This window comes from Hyaena hyaena, unplaced genomic scaffold, assembly GCF_003009895.1.
Source record: "Hyaena hyaena isolate Hyena2069 unplaced genomic scaffold, ASM300989v1 scaffold_17, whole genome shotgun sequence".
Taxonomy (NCBI): Eukaryota; Metazoa; Chordata; class Mammalia; order Carnivora; family Hyaenidae; genus Hyaena; species Hyaena hyaena.
The window spans coordinates 2,660,474-2,686,713 of NW_024080648.1; the positions used below are offsets into that span (position 1 = coordinate 2,660,474).

A 26,240-nucleotide genomic window follows, 5' to 3' on the forward strand; every position below is an offset into this window, starting at 1 on the left:
AAGTTTTAATCTTGCTTTAACTTTGAATATTGTTGGTACATTCAATCATCCATATACTTTACAATCTATTCATTTATTTCACAACCATTTATATCATGGAAGCTGTGTTGCAGGGTCAAACATTGTGAAGTTATAAAAAAATTTCAGCTATGATTCTACCTCCAAAGAAGATATAATTTAGTAGATGAAGGAAGATATAAATAAGACTATAAAATAACATCAAATGATGAGCGAAATAAAATAATAATAATACATTTCAAGGGGAGAGCCAATAAGGAACCTTTCCACCTTGGATCATCAGGGAAAGGTCTATGGAGGGTGAAGTGAATGCACTGGGCTTTGCTGGAGGGTGACATTTGTACCTCAGAGAGGAGAGACCTGCCCATTGGCGAAGGAAGAACATTATTTTATGCACCGTGCACTGGCACAATTTTATGCACTGTTCTGCAGCTGTGAACCAAAGACGCCTATAGATCAAACTTGCAAGTAAGAGAAACAAACAGTAAATGAAGGAATACACATTTAATACAAGGTTAGGAAGGGACTGGAACTGTAGAGAAAAGTAAAGCTGTCAAAGAGATTAATGGATTAGTGTTATTTTCATAGGTTAAGAAAGCCCTTTTATAGGGGCGCCTGGGTGGCTTAGTCGGTTAAGCATCAGACTTTCGCTTAGGTCATGATCTCGCGGTTCGTGGGTTCGAGCCCCTCGTCGGGCTCTGTCCTGACTGCCAGCTCAGAGCCTGGAGCCTGTTTCAGTCTGTGACTCACTCTCTCTCTCTCTCCTAGAAATAAATACATAAAAAAAGAAAGCCCTTTTATAGAAGGTGACCTTTTAGTGGAGATCTGAGCACATCTAAAGTAATCTACAATATATATGTCTATGGTCTCTGAACTCTCTGTCTTATTTGCAGCATTCAATAGATTCCTGTGTTTCAAAACTTTTTTAATTAAAAAATAAAGGAGCCTGCTATTAAAAATAATAAAAGCTAAGCAGAACAAGTCAGAGAAAGACAAATATCCTATGATTTCACTCATGTGAAATTTAAGAAACAAATGAATATAGGGGAAGGGAAAGAAAAATAAGATAAAAACAGTGATAAGGTAAATAAGAAAAATAAGGTAAAAACCATAAAGGATTCTTAAATACAGAGAACAAACTGAGGATTGCTGGAGGGCAGGTGGGGGCTATGAGCTAAATGTGTGATGGGCTTTAACGAGGGCACTTGTTGGGATGAACACTGGGTGTTTATGTAAGTGATGAATCACTAAATTCTATTATTGAAACCAATACTACACTCCTTATTAACTATCTTGAACTTAAATACATACATACACACATACATACGTACATAAAATAGTAATAAATACAAAAAAGGCCAAAAAGCAGAAATCTCCTTCCTACCCCTGTTTTCTAGCCACCTGGTGAATAACTACTCCCACTTGTAAATATCTGGAGAAAAAAGTATACCAGGCTGAGGAAATAAACAGGGAGGAAACAAGACCCGAGGCCAGAGTTCTTCTGATGTGTTTGAGAAAATGCAAAAGCTGGAGCAAAGACAATGACCAGAAATGGTGTTAGTTAGAGGCCAAGTCTCTGAGGGCTCCTGAGCCTTGGGAAGGAATCCATATTCATGATAAATGTGGTGCGAGGCCATCAGGGAATTTGAGCTCCGGGTGACAAGATCCGATCTGTATTTTTTTAGAAATTCACTAAACAGGATGTAAAATAGGCTCTAAGGGGACCTCGATGGCCAGTTAGGGGGCTACCCTGGGTTCCCAGTGAGAACCGAGTAGGACTCGGAGGAGGGCACTTATGTGGAAAAGGGATTCTCCTGTCAATTTAAAGAGGCCTGTAGGCAATAATTAGCCGCATAACAATGGAAAGAAGCAATAGCTCCAGGAAGTGGTTTCTTTGCTCCTTCAAATTCACGACCCAGCTTTTCTTTCTTTGAAACTTTGCCCCCTGCCGGTCAAAAACCATGTGATCAGTGTCCAGAAAGTCCATGTTTGGAATAAATGAAGCCATTTGGCACATTACAAAATACAGGAAGTGTGGTGTACAAGTAATATGTTTCATGGAGACTTCAAACCTGATCATCACTAATAATTGTTAATAGTGCACATTATCTATTTCCTTTAGACTATCTCTCAACACGATTTTATGACTATTTTGAAACCTCAGGCCAAGAGTAATTTTTTTAAAATTATTAATTGTCCATTCTTTCAGTAACGTCCTCTCCATGCACATCCTTATTTCCATGTATATTCTTTACACCAGGCATGATTAAGAAGTTAAAGGGAGACACTCTGTCAAACTCATTAATTTTCTGTGGTGTTTGAATAAGTGGGTTGGCCCCTTAAGCAGATTGTGCAGTATTGCTTTGCAGATCGAGGGCTTTCTGTCAGAACGCACCAGGTCTCAAAGGAGAAGAGAGCTGCTGAGCTTTGGGGCTGTGCCGTCAGAATGTAATTTGTTTGTTCAACAAAGCATGGCAGCTAAACCAATCGCATTGTTTGTTGTTTGGTCTTTCCTATTAGACCATGTTGTAAAGCTCTGAGGAACGGAGAATGCTAAAATGAATTGAAATTCACTTTCTCTTCCCCCTAGATATTTTTGAACGCAGAGAAAATCCGGCTGGGGAATCTACCGAGCGCCTCTTTTTCATCATCTTCACCCAGCTCCTCAAATTCTCGGCAGACCGTGTACGAACTGTGTGTCTGCCCCAATGGCAAACTGTACCTTTCTCCAGCGGGACTAGGTTCCACTTGTCAGTCCAGTAGCAGCATCTGCTTGTGGAGCTGAAGTGACTGATTTCTCCTCACACCAGAATAGCCTTTTGTTCTCGTCCGTCTGCTTCACAGTTCTGCTCGGTTTCCCTTGTGATCAGTCCAGAGCTTCTTCAAATGGTCCACAGAGCAACTTCCTCCAATGCAAGCAGGGATTCGCTGCCACCTTCTCTTGTGATGTACTGTCCTGCTCAACGCAGAGAGTGTGGGTGACAGAACAGGGGAAAAATCACCTTCCGCAGGAAAACTGGATCATAACTTTTGCTCAAAAGGGAGAAAAAACATAGGTGCCTTTGCTACATCAAGTGAAGCACACAGTTTTAGATTTTTGCAGGACCTGGATATGAACTGCACATATATATACATTACATAGATGAAATTCTCAGTATCCAATGGCAAGATGAGATGGTTGACCCTGTCAGAAAACGAATTCGACAGTCTGAAAGCACAATTTTCCAATCATCTTTTTGGATGTAAACTTTTATCCCCAAGTTTTACAATTTTGAAGCATTATGTAATGCTTGCTTTACTAAAAATTAAATTCGATACATGATTTTTAACAAAACGAAACAGAACGAGACCAGTCCCACCTTGAGTTTTATTTGTTTCTTTGAATTCAATGTGTTGTTACTCTTTGTCTACTAAGTCTAGAATTTTGTACATTAGGTAATTTTGGAAGCACTCAGCAATATAGTCTTTACAGAATTAACAAAATGCCATTATCCTGTCATTTGTCAGATCTGAATGGCCTTATATAGTATTTACTTGGCTTTTGCATGTGACGTATTTGCTTTTAACGAAACATCTAATTTATTCCAATATAAGATAGGATTTAGAGGGGTCTACTGATGGTATGGAATCCATAGATTTTTTTTTTTTTTTTTAATTCACATGCTATCCTTTATGCTAGGTTCTCATGGTACAACTTTTTGTTTGCTCCATTCACTTTATATTTGACTCTGACTGCTAAAATCCAAACATCTCCTCTAAATAAATAAATACTAATGTGATGCATTATGCTGAGAATGGGTTCACTTTCCATTGGAATATAATCTTCAGAATTATATCTATGTATTTTTTATTGGAGATTAAGATTTAAGGATGGTAGAAAGTAAATTATAAATCCCTGCTTCAACAGTAAAAAATATAGATGTTAACAAACATGTTGAAAATGTGTTTACTCCATTAGATTACTATTTTAAGGAATTTGGTCATATTTCCTTTCAGCTCTTAATATTCAGTTATCTTTATTAGATTGTTAAGCTACCCTGGCATCAGAAGTCCTAGCTCCTTCCATTCTCCACCGCTTATTTTTGTAAAGTAGCACGAATAAATAACTCCAGATAATGCAGAGTTGTTGATCACAGTATTCCTTAACTGGAATTCTTGAAACTTACAGAGTCCAAGAATGTAAAATTATATTAAGTTTTTCCTATTAAGGGAAGATGACTTGATTACTTTAAGGTAAGTCCTTAATTTTTACATGTCAATCAATTTTATTTTCCCCCATGTACCCTGTTGCAGGTGTATGGAAGCTTCATGCGGGGGTTCACGACTGTAGCACCTTTGAAATTCAGGCCTCTATAGACTAGAGCAAAGTGGGAAGGAGAACTTATTGACGTAACTTAGCAAAAGTAGGAAAATTGGGTGATGTAAGCAACAAAGTGAACCATTTTTCCAGAATACCCTTGTTTGGATAAACTAACCTATTGAATGCTTGAAAAAGCTCCATTTTACTAAACTACATTCTGTACTCAGCAAAAAGTCAGAAAGCTAGGCACTTTTATCACTTTTTACAATAGAACTTGACTTGTGTTTAGAGGTTATTATATAAAATTCAAATTAATAGTGAAGTAAGAATTATGCTGTTGCTTAAAAGTCCTATCATAACGTAAGAGTTCAATTTATTTAAATTAAAGCATTAGAAATTAATATGAGAAATGCTCACACTGGTTTAGACAAGGACCTGAAGTATAACACAAGAAATGTTGAGAAATTATGGGTGCTAATCACTGTGTTATGGACCTTTTAAGAAAACACTGTATTAATTTGAGACATATTCAAGTTCTAAACATCCCTAAATTAAAACAATTAGAAAGTTTTTTTAGTCAAATGGGAACAATTCTTTTGATTAGTAACTAGCACTGTTTCTAATCTCAGCTCTGTCCTCTCCTAATCAGTGAGCTGATTTAGGCAGTCTGGGAATATCTCCAGACTCCAGTTTACTCAACTATACAACAAAAGTATTGAATCAAATGGTCTCTTGAGATTCCTTCCAGCTTTAACATGTTCTAATTCCAAGAGCAAATATTTTAGGAGGTGGAAGGGACCGCTGAAATTTTAAATTATATGTCATAAGAGGAGAAAAGAGGAAAGAGAGTGAGGAGACAAACGATAGAAAACCCAATTCCAGTGACGGGTTGTCAAATTTCGTATTCAGATATGTTCTGAGATGGTATAGACACAATTTGAAATACATGTTAAGAGATTTAGACTATATCTGAATGATGTAAAAATATCTGTTCGATTTGGTACCAAAAAAAATGATACGGCTGGCTTTTCCTATCCAACACTGAGTGGTTGGTTTAAATTTTGGGTGGCTCTTTTAGATTCCTGAAAATCTAAGTATAGACTCAAACTCTAAGGGTGAGCTTCTATTGAAAGCATAGACGACTATTCCTAAAAGTCCTTCATTTCCTCATAAATGAAGGCTTGGTTCTTTCCTAATACAGAGTTTCCTTACCTGCAGACTAGACAGATTCATCATATTTCTCCAATAGCACTTTTTTACCTGACAACATATATACAGTGTAGTTTACTTGGATGCAGATTTCATCTTTCCTAAATTTAATTCCTACATTATTAAATTTAATAATTCCTCTAAGGTGTCACACATAGGTGATAAATTCTGTCTTCAGTTCAGCTCCAGAAGGCAGGAAGAGAAGAAGGGAGGAAGGCAGGCCCAGAGGCAGGAAGGATAAAAGTAAAGAAAGAGATTGAGAGTATTCTTCGCATTTAAATTTTTAGCCGGGAATGAATAAACCCAAAGTGCTTGAGTTCTGTTTCCAGGGATCTCCCTTCTCTCCTTTAACATGTTGCTTGTAAACGTTGAGGCGCAGACCTTGCCAGCGTCCCGCCCCTTACTCCTTTTTCTATATCCTTTCTTGTTCTGCCATGTAAAGGAGGGGAGCAAAGGAAACACACTAACTATTCTTTATTCTTTTAGAATTTTAAGTGAGGCACTCTCAAAAAAATATATTTCCAAATTTCCTGTTTCTTTGGCCCAACATCTCCAAAATTTGTACCCTGTACTTCTTGGTCTTAGCCCCCTGACCCCCTCATTTTATTAGGAACCACAAACTTGATGGTTTGGTACATAATTGCTTATTGAAGGGTTGAAGATCAGTTTATACTTCAAATTTTACATTCATCAGGAGAACTTAGATTCCAGCCCCCAGATCTCTGAAAATGGAGCCTACAAGTTTCTGTTCTAGTTCTGCCCCTGTCTGTTCCTGAAATGTACTTAAGACACCTACTTTGTTTTCTCAGCCACCGTTTACCTACCTGTGAGAGTGGAACACCAAACTAAAAGTTTCCTTCGGTTACTTTCGTCTCTAAATTTCACTGATGCACTTAAGAAGAAACTCAGCAATTTTGAGCTCAGTAGCTTACTCTAAACTCACATTATTGATCTCCTTCTGTACCTTAACGTGTTGCTTGTAAATGTTGAAATGCAGATCTTTCCAGCGTCCTGCCCCTTACTCCTTTTTCTATATCCTTTCGTGCTCTTATCATGTAAACACTAATGTCCCTTTTAGAAATATGCTTCGTTGACAGGCTTCAGTACTTTGGTTGACAAATATATTAAAAAAGAATACATTTGGGTCTTATTAGCAATGACTGTTTAGGAAATTAATAGAAATATTTACCAAATATTAATACTCTCTTGATCATTCTGTTCCTACTTATCCCCATCAGACTAAAAAGTACTGGTCTTCTGAAGAAAAGGTAATTTGATCACAAAAGTCAGTTGCTGAAGTTTTAGAATTATTCACGTTTGCTGCATATTCTACCATCTGAATTACTCAATTGGACTGTGCCTCATTTTATAAAACTGGCATTGGATACAATAAAACCCCTAATGAATTGGATCATTGCAAACATGGTGTCTTTGTATGAGGCAGCAGTTGGGAGAAGGCTGGAGAGTGTTTAATGCATTTAAGTGCTATATTTTATAACAGTGTCAGTATCATAAATTATTAAATTATTAAATTAAGATAGTTGAAGATACTTAATGGCCAAATTTTCTATATAGCCATCAAAGCCAAATTCACATTTGAATTTCATATGAGAAAGGTCTTATCACCTTATTCTTCCAGTAGCTTTGGTCTAATTAGAATTGTTCATGTGACCATATTTAAAAGATACTTGGAGAACGTATTTTCTCTATGTAGTAGTGTATATGATAGTAATGTATATTGCATAATATCATCACAAAGTAAAAGGATATTGTATTTTTATTCTTTTAAAAGCATAAACTAATGAATGACCTCCTTGAACACTGTTATTCATATTATTTTATACTGCAGTTCATTAGTTATTTAAATATCAAAGACCAAAGACTGGGATTTCTATTGTATTTAATTCTGCAACCCTGCTGCTTCTACTAATTTATTCAAATGAATGGGAGGGTTTATAATTATAACATGAGGTAGTAAACATCCTCCGTGCAGGATTCTGAGCTGTAGATCATTAATTACTGTTTTGGTTTTAGAAGGAAATTCTGTTAGTATAGTCCACTTAACCTTTTCTATGTTCATAAGCTCCTTGGTATTCATAAGACCAGTATATAAAGACTATATCCTAAAATGGGCCCCAGATGGATTTACTCAGCAGAGTTTCAACTTTCATTGCTTGGAAAAAATTTTTTGGAGAAGGTAATTAATTTGAAACACTTTCAGAACCAGAGGGCTATTTTTTAAATGTTGATTGAAGTGGTTCCACTCTTTGAGAAAGTCCATGAAAAACATGAAAGGAAATGAGGTATAATGAACTGTGATCCTTTATGATTTTGCAGTCTTAATACCTCATTTGTCTGAATATTTATGAATAAAAGCCAAACAGGGTTGAAGATGTGCAAGGACATTTCACTAACAATGGAGATATGTAATTTCAAGTTTGAGTGTCTCGTTATTTATACAATTCTTTAAACCAGGTCCACTACTCATTTATTTTGTTTTGTAATTTTCATGTAAATGTTTCTTGTATATGTAGATATATGAAAAATGGAACTATTTTCTTACACATACTATGCAATATGTTTGTAAAATTGCAATATTACCAAACTACAAAAGCTGTGCTTTTGTACTCTATCTTGCTTTATGTAAAATCAATCTTTTTCTATTTAAATGGACTACCTGTCCCATAAACTGTAGATAACATATCTATTCAAAAATCAGTCTATTGTATCTTTTGTTTAGTTTGGGGTGGATTGGGTTCTATTTCCTTTGGGAGAAAATGCACCAGTTTGGCAGTTGGAAACCTTGTTTTCCTCAAAAAATGAGACCTTTGAAGCATGCAATGAGCTCATATAATTTAAGATCTCTCCTGTAATTCTTGTATTTTGTCCTAATTTTGGTGCTACTGTGTAACCATGATTAAACGTGATAGTCAAAACAAAGAGGATCAAAACTTACATGCTATCATTTATTTACCTGAGAAAGTTTGAAGAGGAGGGATGTGGGTATTGCAGTGATTAGAGACCTTCGTCAATGATGTGTTTTAAATATCAATTCTAGTAAGGTCTAGGCTTTTGAAATTTTAGTTTAATCTGTATATTTATACTTGATAAAGATACTTCCCTTATGAAAAATTGAGCGTATTGTTCATCTTAAACATATGCCCAATGAAACTAGAGGAATCAAATTGACTTAAAACTCTTGGTCACTACATTTTACCGGAGGATTAGCTAAAATATTGTTCATGCATTCTGCTGTCTCCATTATTTGATTCTGGAGCTAAGACTAAACAAATTGTTATCTGCTCAAAGGTACATCCCCACACAGACCCGTATCATGACACATAAATACAGACATGTGCAATGGCATACTAACTGGCATTTACTTACTTCATGTTGTATTTCTTCATTTCCTTGTTACACTCAAAACACCAAGAACCAGTTAGTTCTAAACAATAATCTGGATTTAGTTATCTTTAACAGATATAATTCCCAATCTAACACCTTACAATGCTTTGGGAGTGACATTATTTTTCATAGATTCCAAAAAAGCAACAGTATCAATTGGAAATTCTGTGTTGTTATTCTTTCTTTCTTTTCTTTTCTTTTCTCTTTTTTTTTGTCATCATTGCCTTTTTCCTTTGCTATCCAATTATCTCTACCTACTGGTCTACATATTAGGAAAAAGAAAAAGCCACACACACAATCATTTTATACTCTTCACAAAAACCTTCAAATGTTAATTCTAAATAGAAAATCAATGAATGCTTTTACTTTGGGGAGTCGGATATATTCTATGACTTTATCTTATCTCCACAAAATTTTGGATCTTTCTAACAAGCAACCAGACATGTCCATAGCTACTTCCAATCTATCCTAAGAATATTTACTGACCATAGCACTACCTGGTTTTTGACAAACTCTTTTCTCTTCTTAAGGGCAGTATTAGAGGGTGCAGGTTAGGGATAGGTGTTAAGCCAGAGAATTCCAATGTAATATTATATTAGTGTTTTCCAATGGCATAGCACTAAAGGAATGGCTACAGAAAATAGCCCTCGCTGTATGACCTGAAAGTTGCTGTAGCTTTCTGTAATTATCAGGCAGAAGCTTATCCTCTCTTCATGTCATGTGACAAATTTTACAAGGAAGGCACTTTATATTTTTTTTTCTTTTTGTTTTAATAAAAAATATTACTTGCTATGGAAGCGAGATACATGGTAATAAAAATCTTACTATTATAGCAATCACTAATGATTATAAATATGTTCTGCCAGTTAAAAAGTATTCTAACTCAAAAAAGGAATAACTTGAAATTATTGAAAATACAAATTGCCCTTCTTGTGTTTTGTTATTTAAAGAAATAATCTTTCCTCCTTTTAGTGCCAATGCTATGTCATAAAGATTTAATTGTACATTACAAATATATTCCATTTTTTTCCTCAAAAATAGTTCAATACACTCATTTTTTTTTCTGGGGTGGATATAAATTTTGAAGATAAGATAAATACATTGGCTTGGCACAGAAAGAATGTTATGTTACAATTAAATATTAGATCAAATTACATTTGCAGCTATTTTAGCTGATCTAATCGGGTTTTCTAGGTAGTGATCACTTATTTTTTAATATATCACTTGTTACCAGAAAAAATATCAGATTTCTTACAGCATAGTCAACCCTTAAAGCAGAAAAAAATAAAATTGAAGTAAAGCCACAGAGAAGAAAGAAGGAACAAAAAGATTAATCATTAAAATTAGTTAATATGTTGAATATTAAGCATATATTTAAGTTTCTAGAAAAATCAAGATTCAAAAGGAAATGGTATAGACCATGTCATTAGAGAAAAATCAGCATGTCACTTCACAATGTATAAACACTTCCTATGTTAACTCTAAAGAATCTTATAGCCTAGGTATTTATCCATGGGCCAATAAAGAAAATACAATGCTTAAAAGAAATTCATTTAAGAATTTGTCCTCTATTTACTTCTAATAGTTAAACAAGTTAAGATGTTATAGGATCACTTAGTGTTGCAAAGCATGAGAATTTCAATTGATTCATAATTATTCATTAAGACATGCATAGATTACCCCAAATGTATAAAACGTATCCAAAAATGTGTAAGACGTCAAATATAAATGGAATAGATACAAAGCATGTGAGAGCTTGCCAGATATTTTTGAAAATAGTTTTTCTTATGCAATTTTTATGTGTCTTATATAGCAGTGTCTATAAATGAGTTTGTTTATAACGTAAGAATGTGACAGTTTGGAAAGTATTGTAGATGAGAAGTCTTGGTAAAGTTTCATACAATTTAAATTTTATGAATATGGTGAACTCAGTATCTTCCTAATGTTTACAACTTGCAAGAAGATTCTGAATTCACTGGCCACCACACCTATGGGCTTTTGGACATCATATAGAAAGTTACCTATTGTTCTTACAATTAATTAAGGAAATATAAAGCCAAAGAAAGACAGACCCCAAATTCCAGAGAGATATAATACTTTGTGTCCTTGGGACAATCTCACTACTCAATTAGATTTTATAGATTATCTTAAATTTATAGCTGACTTAACGGCATTTCAGATATTATGAACGTACAGCACATTATATGAAGTCATTGTTTAAAGGTAATCTAAAAGCCCACAAAAGATAAATTTAATAAGTTATGGCTTCAGAGCAGAACACTATAATATAAAAAACTTAAATTCATTAAATAATAACTGAATTTTCAAAGTAAATATTAAAATAATTATGTTTTGTTTTACATTTCATCTTTGACATCTACAAATTATTTATTTTTACTGTGCTCCATTATCCATCTCAAAGCAGTACAATCCTTACAAGTAGATGGATTTGATTTTTAAAAAGGAGCATCTGTCAAAAAAAAATCAGATTCTAATTCCTTTGTTGCTCTGACTGTCATTCAATAATCTTCATACGTCTAATCTAAGTAAGAGGTTTAAACTTCATTTGTGATTGCACATGGATTTCACCTTGCATGCCAACTCCCACCAACTCTGAAAAGGGATATCAGTATGGGGCATTGTATCGAGAATGATTCTAGAACAAAGTTGAAGCTCTCCAGGAAGAGTGGCATGATCATTTATAATGTCAGGGTTTTTGGAGTGATTGATTAATTACAGTACATCTGCTCTATTTTGGCGGTGAAATAATCTTCAAATTCTTTCAACTTGACACTAGGCTTCACTTTCCTAAATTGTAAAGTAAAGATGTTAAATACAAACTATTTTTAAATGCATCAATATCAGCTTAATATGCTTTATAGTTTTAAAAGGTTTAATTCTGTGCTATTTCAGATTTACTTTTACTTTAATGGGAGGTGGGAGTTTAACCTATAAAGCAATGTACTGAAATGAAACACATAAGGGATAGAGGTGGCAAGTTATCAAGCATTTGATGAATTATGGTCCATTCTGTAATTCAAAGTCCACCATGGAATTGCCTGGGTTATGTAAATTATCTGGGCTCTGGATAACGATTTTGCATAATAGTCTACTGTTCAATGAAAGAAGTAAGTTAACTAACACGGGTTAAGGTATATTGTTAATTGTACACTAAATTAAGACACTTAATTTATGTTACTTCTTTAATTATCATCACAACTCTTTTTTTGGATTAGATTTAGTTAATCCCAGTTTTATAGACAAAGTTGTGTTTCACAGAAGTTAAGTAAATCAACTGTTATACTTTTTATGTTTATTTGATTTTAAGGCATTAATTTGCTCATTTATTTAATAAATAGTAACAAGTACCTGCATCCGTCAGGCACTATGTTACTAGTCTAGGCATTGGTAAACAAATAGTAGCCAAGCAACCAGAGACAGAAAAGGCCCTGACTCTTGTGGAGTTTCTGGATTGGCAAGAAAATGTGGACCACAAATAGTATAAAAATAAATAAACAAGATAATCTCATAAAATGAAAAATTCTAGGAAGAAAATAAGCAAAAAATGACAGGGTGAGTCTCACTCTTTATATAAGCACTTGAAGAAAAAGAATAACCGTGTAATTTCAAGTCACAAAGGCTTTCTTTATGACATTATCTGGTGATCTGGGGTAGGTTGTAGCCAAGCCAACCACTTGAATACCTGAATGCCAATTAGCAACATAGTCATAATAGAACTAACTAGGAAGTTAGTGTCAATATTTCAGTAGACTGGGTGGCTCAGTTGGTTGAGTATCCAACTCAAGACTGGCTCAGGTCATGATCCCAGGGGTTTGGAATTGAGTTGCACATTAAGATTCTCCCCCTCTTCTTCCTCAAGCGCTGTCTCTAAAACTATCAAGAATAAATTTCGCTGCAATTTTTAAATCTACAGTAGAATTCAAAGTCATAAACTGATATCACAGTTTGGGTCATAATCGCACGTAAGGTTTCATGTTTTAGCATCAGACATAACTCTCTTTTAACACAGATCATTATTGCTGTTGATTTTACATCCTAGTTACATGTGGAAAATTATGCTTCTTTGTGTGTGTGTGATACATTATCCAGTATCAACAAAAAATTTTTCAGTATGAAATATCTCCCCTTCAAAAATACATCTCAGAATGCTAATGATAAAAAATAAAATCCTTTATATACAAAAATATTATTAATTCATGATATAATCGCCTTCTACCAGAAGGCCATATTTACTCTGGATTGTAGCCCTTAGAAAAGGGCTTGGAGCTTCAGTGTTGCTCATGTTACATCAAATGACTTATTAGTTGTTTTTCCTCTTCATGTGTCTATTAGAATAAGTCAGCTATAAAATTGACCTGAGTGTGATCACAAAAAATACCCCAAGCTAAAGCAATTTTGTCTCTCTCTGGGCCTCATCTATTGAATGACAAGATTTTACCTTTCCTGCAGTTTTAATTATTGAGTAATAGATTATCAGTCTTAGGGTCTTGAATTGTTCTAAAGGCATTTGAAAAATATTTATCATGGAAAACACTGAATTACAAACCTACACCTTGGTTATTTGCCCCTAAGGGAAAGTAGAATTATATGATGTAAGGGGTTTGGGTAAATTATTCTTTTTAGTTAGGCGTCCTAAGATTTTGTATTATTAGAGTGTCTTGAGACTATAGTCCGATAAATCTTCATGCCAACCATAATGATTGGCCTAAAAGCAATGCAGTTTTTGAGAGCGCCAACATTCAATTTTCAAAGTGTTAATACATAATACAGAGAAGTTTGAGCCAGGTAATTTTCCAATTCAGAAACTTTAGATTTAATGTTTTTTGTTTTTTAAAGAGTAAACAGATCAAGTCATTTCTTTATGGCTTGTTATTATGCAGTATGGTTATCTTAGCATAAGAAAATGCATGGTAAGGGGCGCCTGGGTGGCTTAGTCGGTTAAGCGTCCGACTTTCGCTTAGGTCATGATCTCGCGGTTCGTGGGTTCGAGCCCCGCGTCGGGCTCTGTGCTGACTGCCAGCTCAGAGCCTGGAGCCCGTTTCAGTCTGTGACTCCCTCTCTCTCTGGCCCTCCCCTGCTCATGCTATCTCTCTCTCTCTCTCCTAGAAATAAATAAAAAACATTAAAAAAAAAAAAAAAAGAAAATGCATGGTGATAAATACTTGTTAATTAGAACACTTAACAACAATTGAATCAGGACTAGTATCTAATATTAGCAACTTGGAGGTGACTACCATATGCTGTACGATAACTTTTTTTTTCTAGGATAAATCATTTCAGTTTGGAGCTGCACTTATTGTCAATGTTGATACTAAAAATAGATTTGGAGGTCCCGACTGATCCATTAACTTCCTCACACGGCTTTAAAAAAAAAAATGACCTACCGTATTTTCACCACCCCCCTAAACGGGTAAAACCAAATAGACACAAACATCCTATAGACTTGTAAAATCCATACATATTTCTTAAGGTAGTCCTTAACTATTATTTCATAATCTAATTTAAGTAAAGTTTGTTGTTGTCATTGTTGTTAATAATGGCCCCGGATAATCACTGGTCCATATTCAGACCATGATCAGGAAAATGAACCATGATCATTTATCCTACTGAAGATCAGGAAATGGACTATAAATCTAATTTAATCTATTCAGCCTCAACTTTCTGTTTTTATTCTGTATTATTTAAAATCAGTACTTTAATCCACATTTAACAAATGCTTATATATGATTGTACTGTACTTTCCAAATTCCTAAAAGCTGAAATAAGATGGACCTAGTTAGTTACTGTGGTACTGTCATAAATGTAAGAACTGTTAAAATCTTTCCTGGCATAAAAGTTACTGGAATAAACTCTACAAGACAACATACAAGATAAGCTTGAGCACTATTTAAACATGGTGGCTACTTTGTATAAAATGTATAGTTCTTTTGGGGCGCCTGGGTGGCTTGGTCGGTTAAGCGTCCGACTTTCGCTTAGGTCATGATCTCGCGGTTCGTGGGTTCGAGCCCCGCGTCGGGCTCTGTGCTGACTGCCAGCTCAGAGCCTGGAGACTGTTTCAGAGTCTGTGTCTCCCTCTCTCTCTGACCCTCCCCTGCTCACGCTGTCTCTCTCTCTCCTAGAAATAAATTAAAAAAATATTAAAAAAAAAAAGTATAGTTCTTTTTATATAGTTTAGCCACATATTTTCAAATTTAAGATGCTGCACTGAAAATGTCAAAGAAAATTGTCATTTTATCTGCCACAATGTGTTAAATTGTTCTGCTCTGGTGGGGAAATATATTTAATCCATTCTGTGTAGTGGCAACAACTTGATATGAATTATCAGGAAATAGTTTTAGTTTCTGTCCTTCCATACCTCCAAATTCTGTGATGGTATATAAATTGATAGTCAAAGGGAATTCAGATGTCTACTTACCCTAAGAGCAGTGATTGGCCGTTGTCCATAAAACATAATCAATGTTCAAAAAGGTGAGTGAATGATTAGAACTATATTATGTTTTGAAAATTAAAGGGAGATTGATATCCAAAAAATAGTCCAAGATTTAGGGCAATTATTCTCATTAAAATGCATCATTTGTATTAAACTCAAAGCCATTATTTACAAATATGATCCCCTCCATGATGACGTCAACACACTGATTAATATATTGAGAAAATAAAAGGCACATAATATCCTTCAAGTGATGCAATTTCTTCAGGTTTAGCTTCTCAATCCATGGTGTTTGGATTATTCTGGTTTTTCATGACCTCAGAAAAGAAGGATCATCTCAAAAAATAAACTGAAGGAAAAGTACATGGCTTAAAGTATTAATTATTCACTGTTTGACTACGTTGCCATTTTGAATCTCAATATGTATTTAAGCTAGTAATAATCTGGTACCTACAAGTTTTCATTTAATTCTCTGCACTTTTCCCCAAATACATTTATCAAATAGATTATTATAATTGGGACACTTTTCTTTACTCAAAGAATTCAAGAAAATAGTCTTAACTTCAATGCCCAAATTCACTATTTGCAAACAGCAACACTTGCAACAAAAGAAGCTGCTTTCCAAAATTAAAGACTGGGTTTTCCTAATAGAAGAGCATTACTGGAAAAATTTTTAAGTAGAATTCCCTTAGTAATTGCTTAACTCTGGAAAATTCAATTAGCTGCATCTCATTTTCATCCTACACTAACAAAGACATGCTCTATTTTTATTTAAAAATTGGCCACTCAAATGAACTCAATTATGAGGCTTTTCACAGAAATGACCTTATGATTATTCAAAATGTACAGGAAACTCTTCATAATACAATTATGTTTACCCCAAATTTACATAGTCTAACACGCACACCTTTAGTTTCCTTTGGGTAATTTGGGAGTGGTATGTTGACTCTTCACAAAAATCTATGAAAGTCCTTTTATGTTTTTTCCATGATTAACAGCCTTGTTTGCAGAAAAACTTGTTCTCTACCTTAAGAGTGTGCTGGAATCACATATTTTTAAGTTTTGAGGTTTATTTTTACCTCTTGTTTTAAAATCTTCCCTACTTTTTAAGTATGATGAATTTTTAATTTTTACTCATATAGTACATTCTATGCTTTTTAAAGACTGAAATTTTTATATCTAAAGAAAAAAATTAATCGCCATATATTTTGGATAATGGGGAAAAAAGAACTTTGACCATATAACTCCCCTTTCTGAGACAATATAATGTATATCAGTTTAGCTAATGTCCTTATATAAGTTTAAGATGTATAAGCATATCTTCTAAGAAGATAATCTTGTACATTTTAATTTTAAAATATAACTTTAGTCAAATTATTTTTTATAATAAAATATTTACATTCCAGTAAAGTTTCTAAATAGTGTATTATATCCTTTTATAAATTTGTTTTATTGGGATTATTTAAAACTATATACATGCAATATATTGTAAATATTTTAAATGCACATTCATTGGATTTTTAAAAGTAAATATAAATAAATGTATTTAGTACAAATTATAGTCAGATATGAGAACTTTGTGTCATTAGAACGAAGGCTTTGCCTTTGTAGTCACATCATTTATTTTAGGAAGAAGAAACACCTCTGGGAAAATGATAGTACATCAATATTATTATAAACATCGAAACCTCTAATAAAGTGAGTGTTAGACTGAAATAGTTACTCAGAAGACAAACTGATCCTTGATTTCTTCTATGATAATATGTCTTTTATTTTTCATCAGTAGTGGATATTCTACAAATATGCACTTTCTTCAATTAGTTTTTCTGTAAAGAACCAGCCTGTGGAAATAGGCAACATTCACCTAAAACCAGACTAGGATAGAAGTCTCTTAATACAGACATATCACATTGAACTAGGGTCTTCAAATGTACGTTTCATTAAACACCAGTTCTACAAAATATAAGCAAGAGTGTAAAAAAAAAAAAAAAGTCACATGGGCAAAACAAAAGTGAACAAGAAAAACCATGAGAAAGACTGGACAAGTCAAGTCATACACATGTTTAATACATGTTGAATGACATGTTCAGTTTAAAGATTTTAATACACATTGAGTAACTTCAATGTGGAGACACATTTTGCCATGTCTCCCAGTTACTTAAACACATAATTTTTAACAGGGAGTATCATACTGAACCATATCTTTGGAAATGCTGCTCTAGGTTTTTCAGCAATGAGCTTATTGTTAATTGAGATTTCACTTACACAAATTCTCCACGTTATTGTGTAAAGAAATGCTCTCAAACCACCTGTCCATTGAATATTCAGATGGCAATATTTTTTAAATAAAAACTTTCTAATTTACACCCAAGAAGTTTTCATTTGTTGAATTTATCCTATCTCTTTGAATTCTGACTCTCCTAACTTAGTGGCTATTGATATTCATGACAGCTTCTATTTCTGGACATAAATATTTGGCACACCTGGTTTTGAGGACAAGAAAATAAAATTCCATACTACATAAAAATTGTTTTAGACCTGGATCATCATTTCTCCTTTTACAAGGGTTCAGATTGCATGTGAGCTAAGGTTATAGCATTACAGACTCTTGAGAAGTGTGACATTTGTTGTTGTTTTTTTTTTAATGTTTTTTATTTATTTCTGAGAGAGAGAGACAGCATGAGCAGGGGGAGGGTCAGAGAGAGAGGGAGACACAGAATCTGAAACAGGCTCCAGGCTCTGAGCTGACAGCACAGAGCCCGAAGCGGGGCTGGAACCCACTAACTATGAGATCATGACCTGAGTTGAAGTTGGAAGCTTAACCGACTGAGCCACCCAGGTGCCCCAGAAGTGTGACATTTGTATACTTAGTAATAACCTAACCGAGAACTAGCAGTTCTATAAACCTATTGTCATTTCATAATGCTTTCTTACACAGTGTATTCTAAAAACACATTGTTCCCAGAGAACCTTTAATTTTACGTGTTTCAAATTTAGATCTCCAAAGGTTTTTGTTAAAGATCTATGAGAATAAAAATATATAGCCTTTGATAAAAACATTCTCCTGTTAAAAGGTAAATGTGGATGGAACCAGCTTTGAAGAGACAGAAAGTCAGTAATTAGATAATGTTATTTATAGATTCAAATTTCTGTATTTTCTTTTTTCATTGTTTGTAAGCATTAATAACATAATCTTATTACCTCTAGATTATACCTAATGAATTGGAGTGCCTGATGCTTTGCAGAAAGATAGCAATATCATTTTATTTTAGAAAAACTTTCCAGTGCTTTTCAGAGAGAGAGGGCATGCAAGTACACACCTGTGCAGCATATGAGCAGAGGACGGAAAGGGAGAGGGAGAGAGAGAACCTTAACTAGGCTCCAAGCCCAGCACAAACCCCCCAGATGTAAGGGGGCTTGATGTCACAATCCCAGGATCATGACCTGAACCTAAATCAACAGTCAGATACTTAACCCACTGAGCCACCCAGGAGTCACTCCAATGTTTTTAAAAGAATTCATTTATATTATTATGACATCCAAGAAATGCTATTTCAAGGAAAAGATACAGAAAGAAAAGGAGATTGATAAAGCTAGGAAAAGTTCACCATCATCATAAAGTGTACATATTAAATAATTTACTCATTCCTAATTTTTGTAATTGTAAACTGTTATAAATATAAACACCCTGAAATTACATTTAAAAAGGAGGAAAAATCAATACAATAATACAAGGCATATTATCAATATATGTGAACAAATGTAGCATATGTGTTGGTAGGAAAACAGAAAGAACAAAACATGTGAGAAAGAATTTAAAAATCTATATAGTTCCAAATCAGAAATATATTATAGATTGATTTGAAGTTAAAGACATCAGAGTCCTTCAAAACAGTTATGGTAGGATTATCTTACTATTACTACAAGAAATATTTCAATGGACAAAAACCAAAGACTGAGTCTGTTGTTAAAAATGTTTTCACTAGAGTCAAAAATAAGCAAAAGTAGCTTACCTCTGCAAAAAAAATATAGAATACAGAATCTTTTAGTGCAGCTTAGGATCTACAACAGTGTCCCACTGGAGACTTCTTAATCTAAATTCCAATAAATAAGTAAATAAATAAACCTAAAACACAGCACTTGTTTAGTACAAAGACTAATACTTTATTCTTCTGGATCTAATTCCTCACCCCAGTCTTTCCTGCCAAATGTCTTCCCAGTTTCTTTGTGGTTTCAGTGGTAGCTGAATCCCCTGAAAACCTCTATCTGAAATATTTTTTAAAGATTTTATTTTATTTATGTACTTTTTTAAAGAAATATTTATTTACTTTTGAGAGACAGAGAGAGCACAAGTTGGGGAGGAGCAGAGAGAGAATGAGACACAGACTCTGAAGCAAGCTCCAGGCTCTGAACTGTCAGTGCAGAACGCGACACAGGGCTTGAACCCACAGACTATGAGATCAGGACCTGAGCCGAAGTCAGATGCTTAACTGACTGAGCCACCCAGGTGCCCATCTATCTAAAATATTCTTAGAGACCCAATAATCACTGCTAGGCAGAAAATCCATGTATTAAGAGTGAACAGATGGGATTCTCTTTCGTACTATGTTATGGCCAGGTAACCACAGGTTACTACATTGATCACTCCATTCATGATTGCAATTTCTCATCTAACGTGTCTTTTTGACTTTGATGTCTATAACCCTGGGTTCAGATACTGACACCTAGAAAAACAATGCAGCAGTTTGCTTCTCTTTTGCCCTACTATCATGTAGCCCTTCATCAATAACATAACCTCATGTGTACAGTTCTTCTTCAGCGGCTCAACCAATCAATATCATCTATTTTTAATAATGTTTAAGAGAACAAGAATTCTGAATAATAATTGTATTGTGAGTTTTCCTCCCTTATGATTACTTAAATTTTTGTAGTTAGAATTCGCTTAAAGACGTCTATCTAAAATCTAAAGTATTTTAAAATGTTCCTGATAATTATAAATACTTTTAATGCAGATTATATAAATATAAAATGACATAACTCATGAATGACAGTAATTCATAAGTATATTGTAAATAATACAATTAAAATTATGTAATATTAATATAAACTATAGTAAGTTATAAACCACCCACTCAAAAAGCAGACATCGATTTAATGATGGAGATAATACACCATATTGGATACCAAGAAACTTACCTTCATTGTAGATTTTTGGAAAAATATATTTGAGCACTAAATCAGTTCTAAGGAGTCAACAGGTAAGTGAAAAAATAAACAATACAAAATGGAACAGCAAGATTTTAAATACAGATAATCATAATTTGGGGAGAAATCAAGGATATTAGTAAGAATTTTGAAAATGTGTATCCTTTACTCAGTCCTAACTCCCTCTAGGACCCACTTTTTAGTGAACTCTCTCTCATCAACTTAACATACTTGGTGTTAGTCTGACCGCTCACCCACGTTAGCTTGTGGTTTGATTTGTCCCATGAGGTACAATTGAAACTTTTTTTTCCTGATTTTTCTTAAAACAGTTGAATGACGATAAGATCTGATAAATGTATTCAAGAATTGCAGAGTTCCAACAAGAAAAAGAAATGTTAAAATTAATAAAACAGACATTATCCTAAACTACCTCAGACATATAAGCTTTCAACAGTTCGAATGTTTAAAAACAAATTCCATTATGTATTTGTCACACATTGCAGTATCTTCACTATTCTGCTAAGACACACGTTTTTGTGTCTTCTGTACCATGGAGTGTTATTTTCTCAAATTATCAAATTTTGTTGCATCACATAAAATCAGAGTTTGGTTTTGTTTTTCCCCCCAAGTTCCAATTCATTAATGTTAAGCATGACATTTGCTAGAAGTCCTTCTAACGTAGGAAGTCTTCAGTTTTAGTGTCTCTGTATTTATGTGAAAGGATGTTGCCTCTCTCATGGTTATGACCAGCTATGAAGCAAAACCTCATTCAAACAGGCTCAATAAGCATATTACGGCATGTATCCTGCATTGTGTGAATGTACACATGGGACGTCCTTCTGGTCAGGTGTATAAACACATCAACAATGTTCACAGTAAAAGTTTTCATATCACTACACTTATATGTCATATATAAAACATTGTAGATGCTTCTATAATCAACAACCCATATATATGCAGTAGAAATTCTAGAAAATGCAACCTTGATCAATTGCCACCCATTGCACATCTCAAAATCTTGCCACATAGGGTGGAAGAAATATTGCCTACTATTTGAGCCTTTGAGTTAGTTTCTTTCTTCCCCAGGACACATAGAATTCATGATTTTCACCAAAATGGCACACACCGAAGGCAAACCCAGATCTATGCTCAATTTCATACATACAACTGAAATTCTGCCCATTTTATTTCCACTCCATTAAACATAGTAAAAGGGAAATATTTTAGTCTGCTGTAGGTATAGTGTTGAATTGCCTCCAGCTCACAAAGCATAAATCATGCTGATCCCACGAGAACAACCAATATATTTTTCGGGTACTGCGGACCTGTTGCATTCCTTGATTTTGCTCTTTTAGCCAATGAAAGTAAACTGCAAGTTTTGATTCCAGACTGCCTGATGTAACCTCCTGGTGGAGGAAGAGGAGAAAACTCCAGCCTGGGGACCGCAGAACTCATTTCACTGTGGAAGTATCCTAGTGTTACTTACTATCACTGAAAATAATCAAGTGTTCCCAAAGAAATGGGAAGAACTAGGGGAAGATCTTCAGAAGATAGCGTCGTACCTGTATTTTCAATCTCTGGTTACCCTGTAAAAACAAACTACAGCTGAGAAAGGATTGTTAAAGTATGGGAATGAAGAAATATTTGACAATTCCTGAAAGTTATATTTACAATCATTTCCCATGAACTTGGAAAATAACCCATTTTCAATTCAGGGCAGCCTCTCAAACCCTCTTTAGAGTCAATTTTATACTCTTAACTGTGCTGAGAGACCAGGATAAGGCTGTGGGCAGGAGCTCCACCTGCCTTCCTGAAGCGTACCCTATAGTGAAGGGAAAACCGTTAATCACCTGGTTTAATACAAGGTGTCAAATGTTATGAAAGGAGAAAAGCAAGATATAATTCTTAATTCGTAGAGCCCTCTTTTCTGTTCACTTTAGCTGCTGCCAAAATATGATTTCATTAATGAAATCTGAAAGATTTTGGGTAAAGATACAACTTAAATATGTAGTCTTTTTTAAAAACAAATTTAATGTTTATTTTATTTTTGAGAGAGAGAGAGAGCGCGAGAGAGCGTACGCACAAGTGGGAGACGGGCAAAGAGAGAGGGAGAGAATCTGAAGCAGGCTCCAGGCTCTGAGCTGTCAGCACACAGCTCCACGTGGGGCTCCAACTCACGAACCATGAGATCATAACCTGAGCCGAAGTCAGTCACATAACTGACTGAGCCACCCAGGTAACCCTGTCGTTTCTATAAAGCTACTTGATGAACACGAATTTCTGTGTGAAACAAAGTGAGCCATCTTTGATGAATATAATACAGGAATACTCTGTCCTACAAAAGCCTCCCTAGAATATTTTCATGGTGTATGATCTTTGGAAATTTTAGTTCTAAGATTTTAAAACAAGAAATGATATTTAATTAGTTTAGAAATTTTACTCAAGGGCATGATCTTCTTCTCATTGTAAACTAAGTACTTCATGATCAAACTATTATTGTTCAGGGGAGAGAATGCTAACAATTATTGCAAGGATAACCATGAGGAAATGTTCCATGAACAAAGAACAGAATGCCCAATGACAGGGACAATGTGTAGATGTGACACCATTCTCAGGAAGCTAAAAATCAAAGTGCCTTATAAGAATAACAATATAGGGGCATCTGGGTGGCTCAGTCAGTTAAGCGTCCAACTTCAGCTCAGGTCTTGATCTCACAGTTCACGGGATCGACCTCGCATCAGGCTCTGTGCAGACAGCTCAGAGCCTGGAGCCTGTTTCAGATTCTGTGACTCCCTTTCTTTCTGACCCACCCCTGCTCATGCTGTCTCTCTCTCAAAAATAAACATTGAAAAAAAAAGAATAACAATATGTATTCCAAGGATCTGAGGATAGAAAAACCTACAGGAAAATGGTCAACACTTTTTCTCTACATTAAATGTGTATGTAGATAATATAATTACCAGAAAGAGATTTCCTGCCCTACTTATACAAATAGAGCATTGACAATGATACAGGTAACATTAATGATACTCAATTACTGCTTAAGCAATGACTACTACAAGTCCATCACTTCATAATCATTTTCTAGAATACAAACATTTCATAACAGATATCATCCTTCTTCTTTTACAAAGAGGGGGAAAGTAGCCTTAGAACATGAAACAGTACTGTAAACACCAGCTGGTTTTACTAGTTAATCATATTTCAAATGTATTTTAAAAATCACTTTTGGAGTATAAGCAACAGGTTTAAAGGAAGGAAGTTAGAAGTCTAGACATGAGTGTCAGAAGTTTTATCTTTTCTAATTAAAGATTACTTTTTTCTAATTCTATTGAAGATATATGGTAATGGCCACTTGTTATGTTTTCTGACTACTTTTCAAAGCATCTTTTCAATACTCCCTATTTTGGAGACTTCTCTGGCTTATAAGTCCTGCACGCTGAAAATAGAGACATAAAACTGGGGTGTGGATGTGTAACATCGACTGTGTGGATCAAACACACCTCTGCAGAACTGTTGCTGGCTTGCTTCATGTAGAATCGATTTTTGTGCAAGTATTATGGTGGAGACACCCATTCTGCCACAGAAGTCATGGCATCCTGAGTCAGTGCTAACAATTCAACTGTGGTGTCTTTGCCCAGGGGCGGTGCTGGTGATGTCTTCACCCTGAAGCCAAGAGCTCTTGAATATAGTTTAATATGTTCTTTCATGAACTAAAGTGGACTCTGGGTTTATTTTTCTTATTTGTGTGCTTGTCTGCTTGCTTCTTTATTTTTTTTTAATTCATAGCCTTTACATCTTGATTTTTTACTTACAGAATTCAAGAAAATGAAGAATATAAAAAATGTAAAAGAAAAAAAAAAGGCAAGAGAAAAGAACTCTCCTAAAATTTCACTACATAGAAATACACAGTGGAAATACTTTTTAAATATCTCTATATGCTTTAAAACGTTATATACATACTCACCTATGTATGTATATTACTCATAGTGGCATGTTGAGTGAGACAGCTCCCTTTATCTGATACATATGGGGTGAAGTCCCAAGGATGCTGAGAACATAGACTAACAAATGCCTCCACATTAATTTTTAACACTCTATAAGGTGTTAAGTATATTGCTGTATGATTCATGAGCAGATATACACTCTGCCCCACACCCCACCCCTGCCTCGCCCCCAGAACCAGATTCCCACTCCAAGACCAAAACGCTCATTCCACCTAATTCTGGGGTTTGGCCACCTCGGTGACTCTCCACAACTTGTACTTGGCTAAACAAAGTTGACATTTTTTTCCTTCCCAGAGGCAACCCATGTCCCATCATAGGCTGATGAAGGACTTAAAAAGGACCGACCTTCTTGCATCAAATTCAGACAACTCGAAATGGCCTTCTAAGCTTTGGAACTCTCCAAAGAATCTGTTGAGGCCTTTGCTGTGCATCATAGCTAAATCCCTCTTCCTTCACTCCTCCCTATGTGTTGAAAGCACTCGCAAGAAGTTTGCATACTATTCTTCCTACCAGAGCCTGCTTCCCAGGGACCGCAGTCTCCAACAATTGCAAACTGTTCCTGAAAGCCAGTCAAAGGACTAAATAATTGTGGAGGGTGGTGGAGGTGGAGTGATTGTAGGAATTTGGAAGTTATAAACAGTACTGCAGTGTTTCTGTTTCCCTCTCCATTAGATTAAAAAAAAAAGGTAACAGATAAAAGAGCTTGAGAAATTGTGCATGTCTTTAAGAAAACTGTGAGAATAGTTTCCTGTGTGGACCACACCTGTCTGTAACTCTACTTTTTTTTTTTTTTAATGTTTTATTTATTTCTGAGAGAAAGAGCACATGCAGGGGAGGGTCAGAGAGAGACACACAGAATCTGAAACAGACTCTGGGTTCTGAGCTAGCCGTCAGAACAGAACCCGATGCAGGGCTCAAACCCACTAACGATGAGATCATGACCTAAGCCAAAGTCGGATGCTTAACTGACTGAGCCACCCAGGCGCCCCTGTCTGTAGCTCTTCTGAACTACGAATGAGAAGAGAGAGAGTAGGAGTTAGCATCACTGTATTTCTGCTCTTGGGTCAGTCATGGGTGTTTGAGTTCCCATAAACCAGAAGGAAGTTGTCAGAAGTGGATAAGTAAGTCATTTGGAAAGGACCTCACCACCAAGAGCTGGCTGTTGGAGCAAGTAGATGCTAGGAAAGAAAGGTCTCATCATTTTGATAAAGAATATTTAAAGAAACAAAGGTAAAACTCTGGCTTTCATGTAAAACAGGTATCAAAGATTTTAGCACATTTGCTAATGAGGGCATCTGTAAGTGGTTACAACAGGTTTAAAAAAGAACCCAAAGAACAGAAAAACATGGAAACCCAACAAAAATGTTGAAACTCATTTGCTTAATAGATGCAAAACTGGCAACAACCCAGAGGGCAATAATCAATAGTACTTCTCGGGACACAATCTGCATTTCTATGAACATGAATCATTAGCCTTACTATCAATTTCTATAACTTAGAGTTTCAAAATAGAGGAATAGATGACTCCGATGAGTGACCTATATAGAAAGCCACTAATATTCTGACATCACCAAAGGACAGAAGCTGAGGGACATCTCAAAACAGCAGCAGGGGAGTGCATAGTCCATGTAAAAGAACACAGTTC

General features: G+C 35.0%; 1 protein-coding gene across 1 annotated transcript in view; it reads left to right on the plus strand.

Annotated features, from left to right (window-relative positions):
• Nucleotides 1-4,178, plus strand: part of SGCZ (sarcoglycan zeta) — a 459,011-nt gene extending 454,833 nt beyond the window's left edge. Inside the window, exon 7 of the mRNA XM_039221153.1 lies at nucleotides 2,609-4,178. Coding sequence (XP_039077084.1) covers nucleotides 2,609-2,803 — 195 coding nt within the window. The 3' untranslated portion in view covers nucleotides 2,804-4,178. The remainder of the gene's footprint in view (nucleotides 1-2,608) is intronic.
• The last annotated feature ends 22,062 nt before the right edge of the window (nucleotides 4,179-26,240 follow it).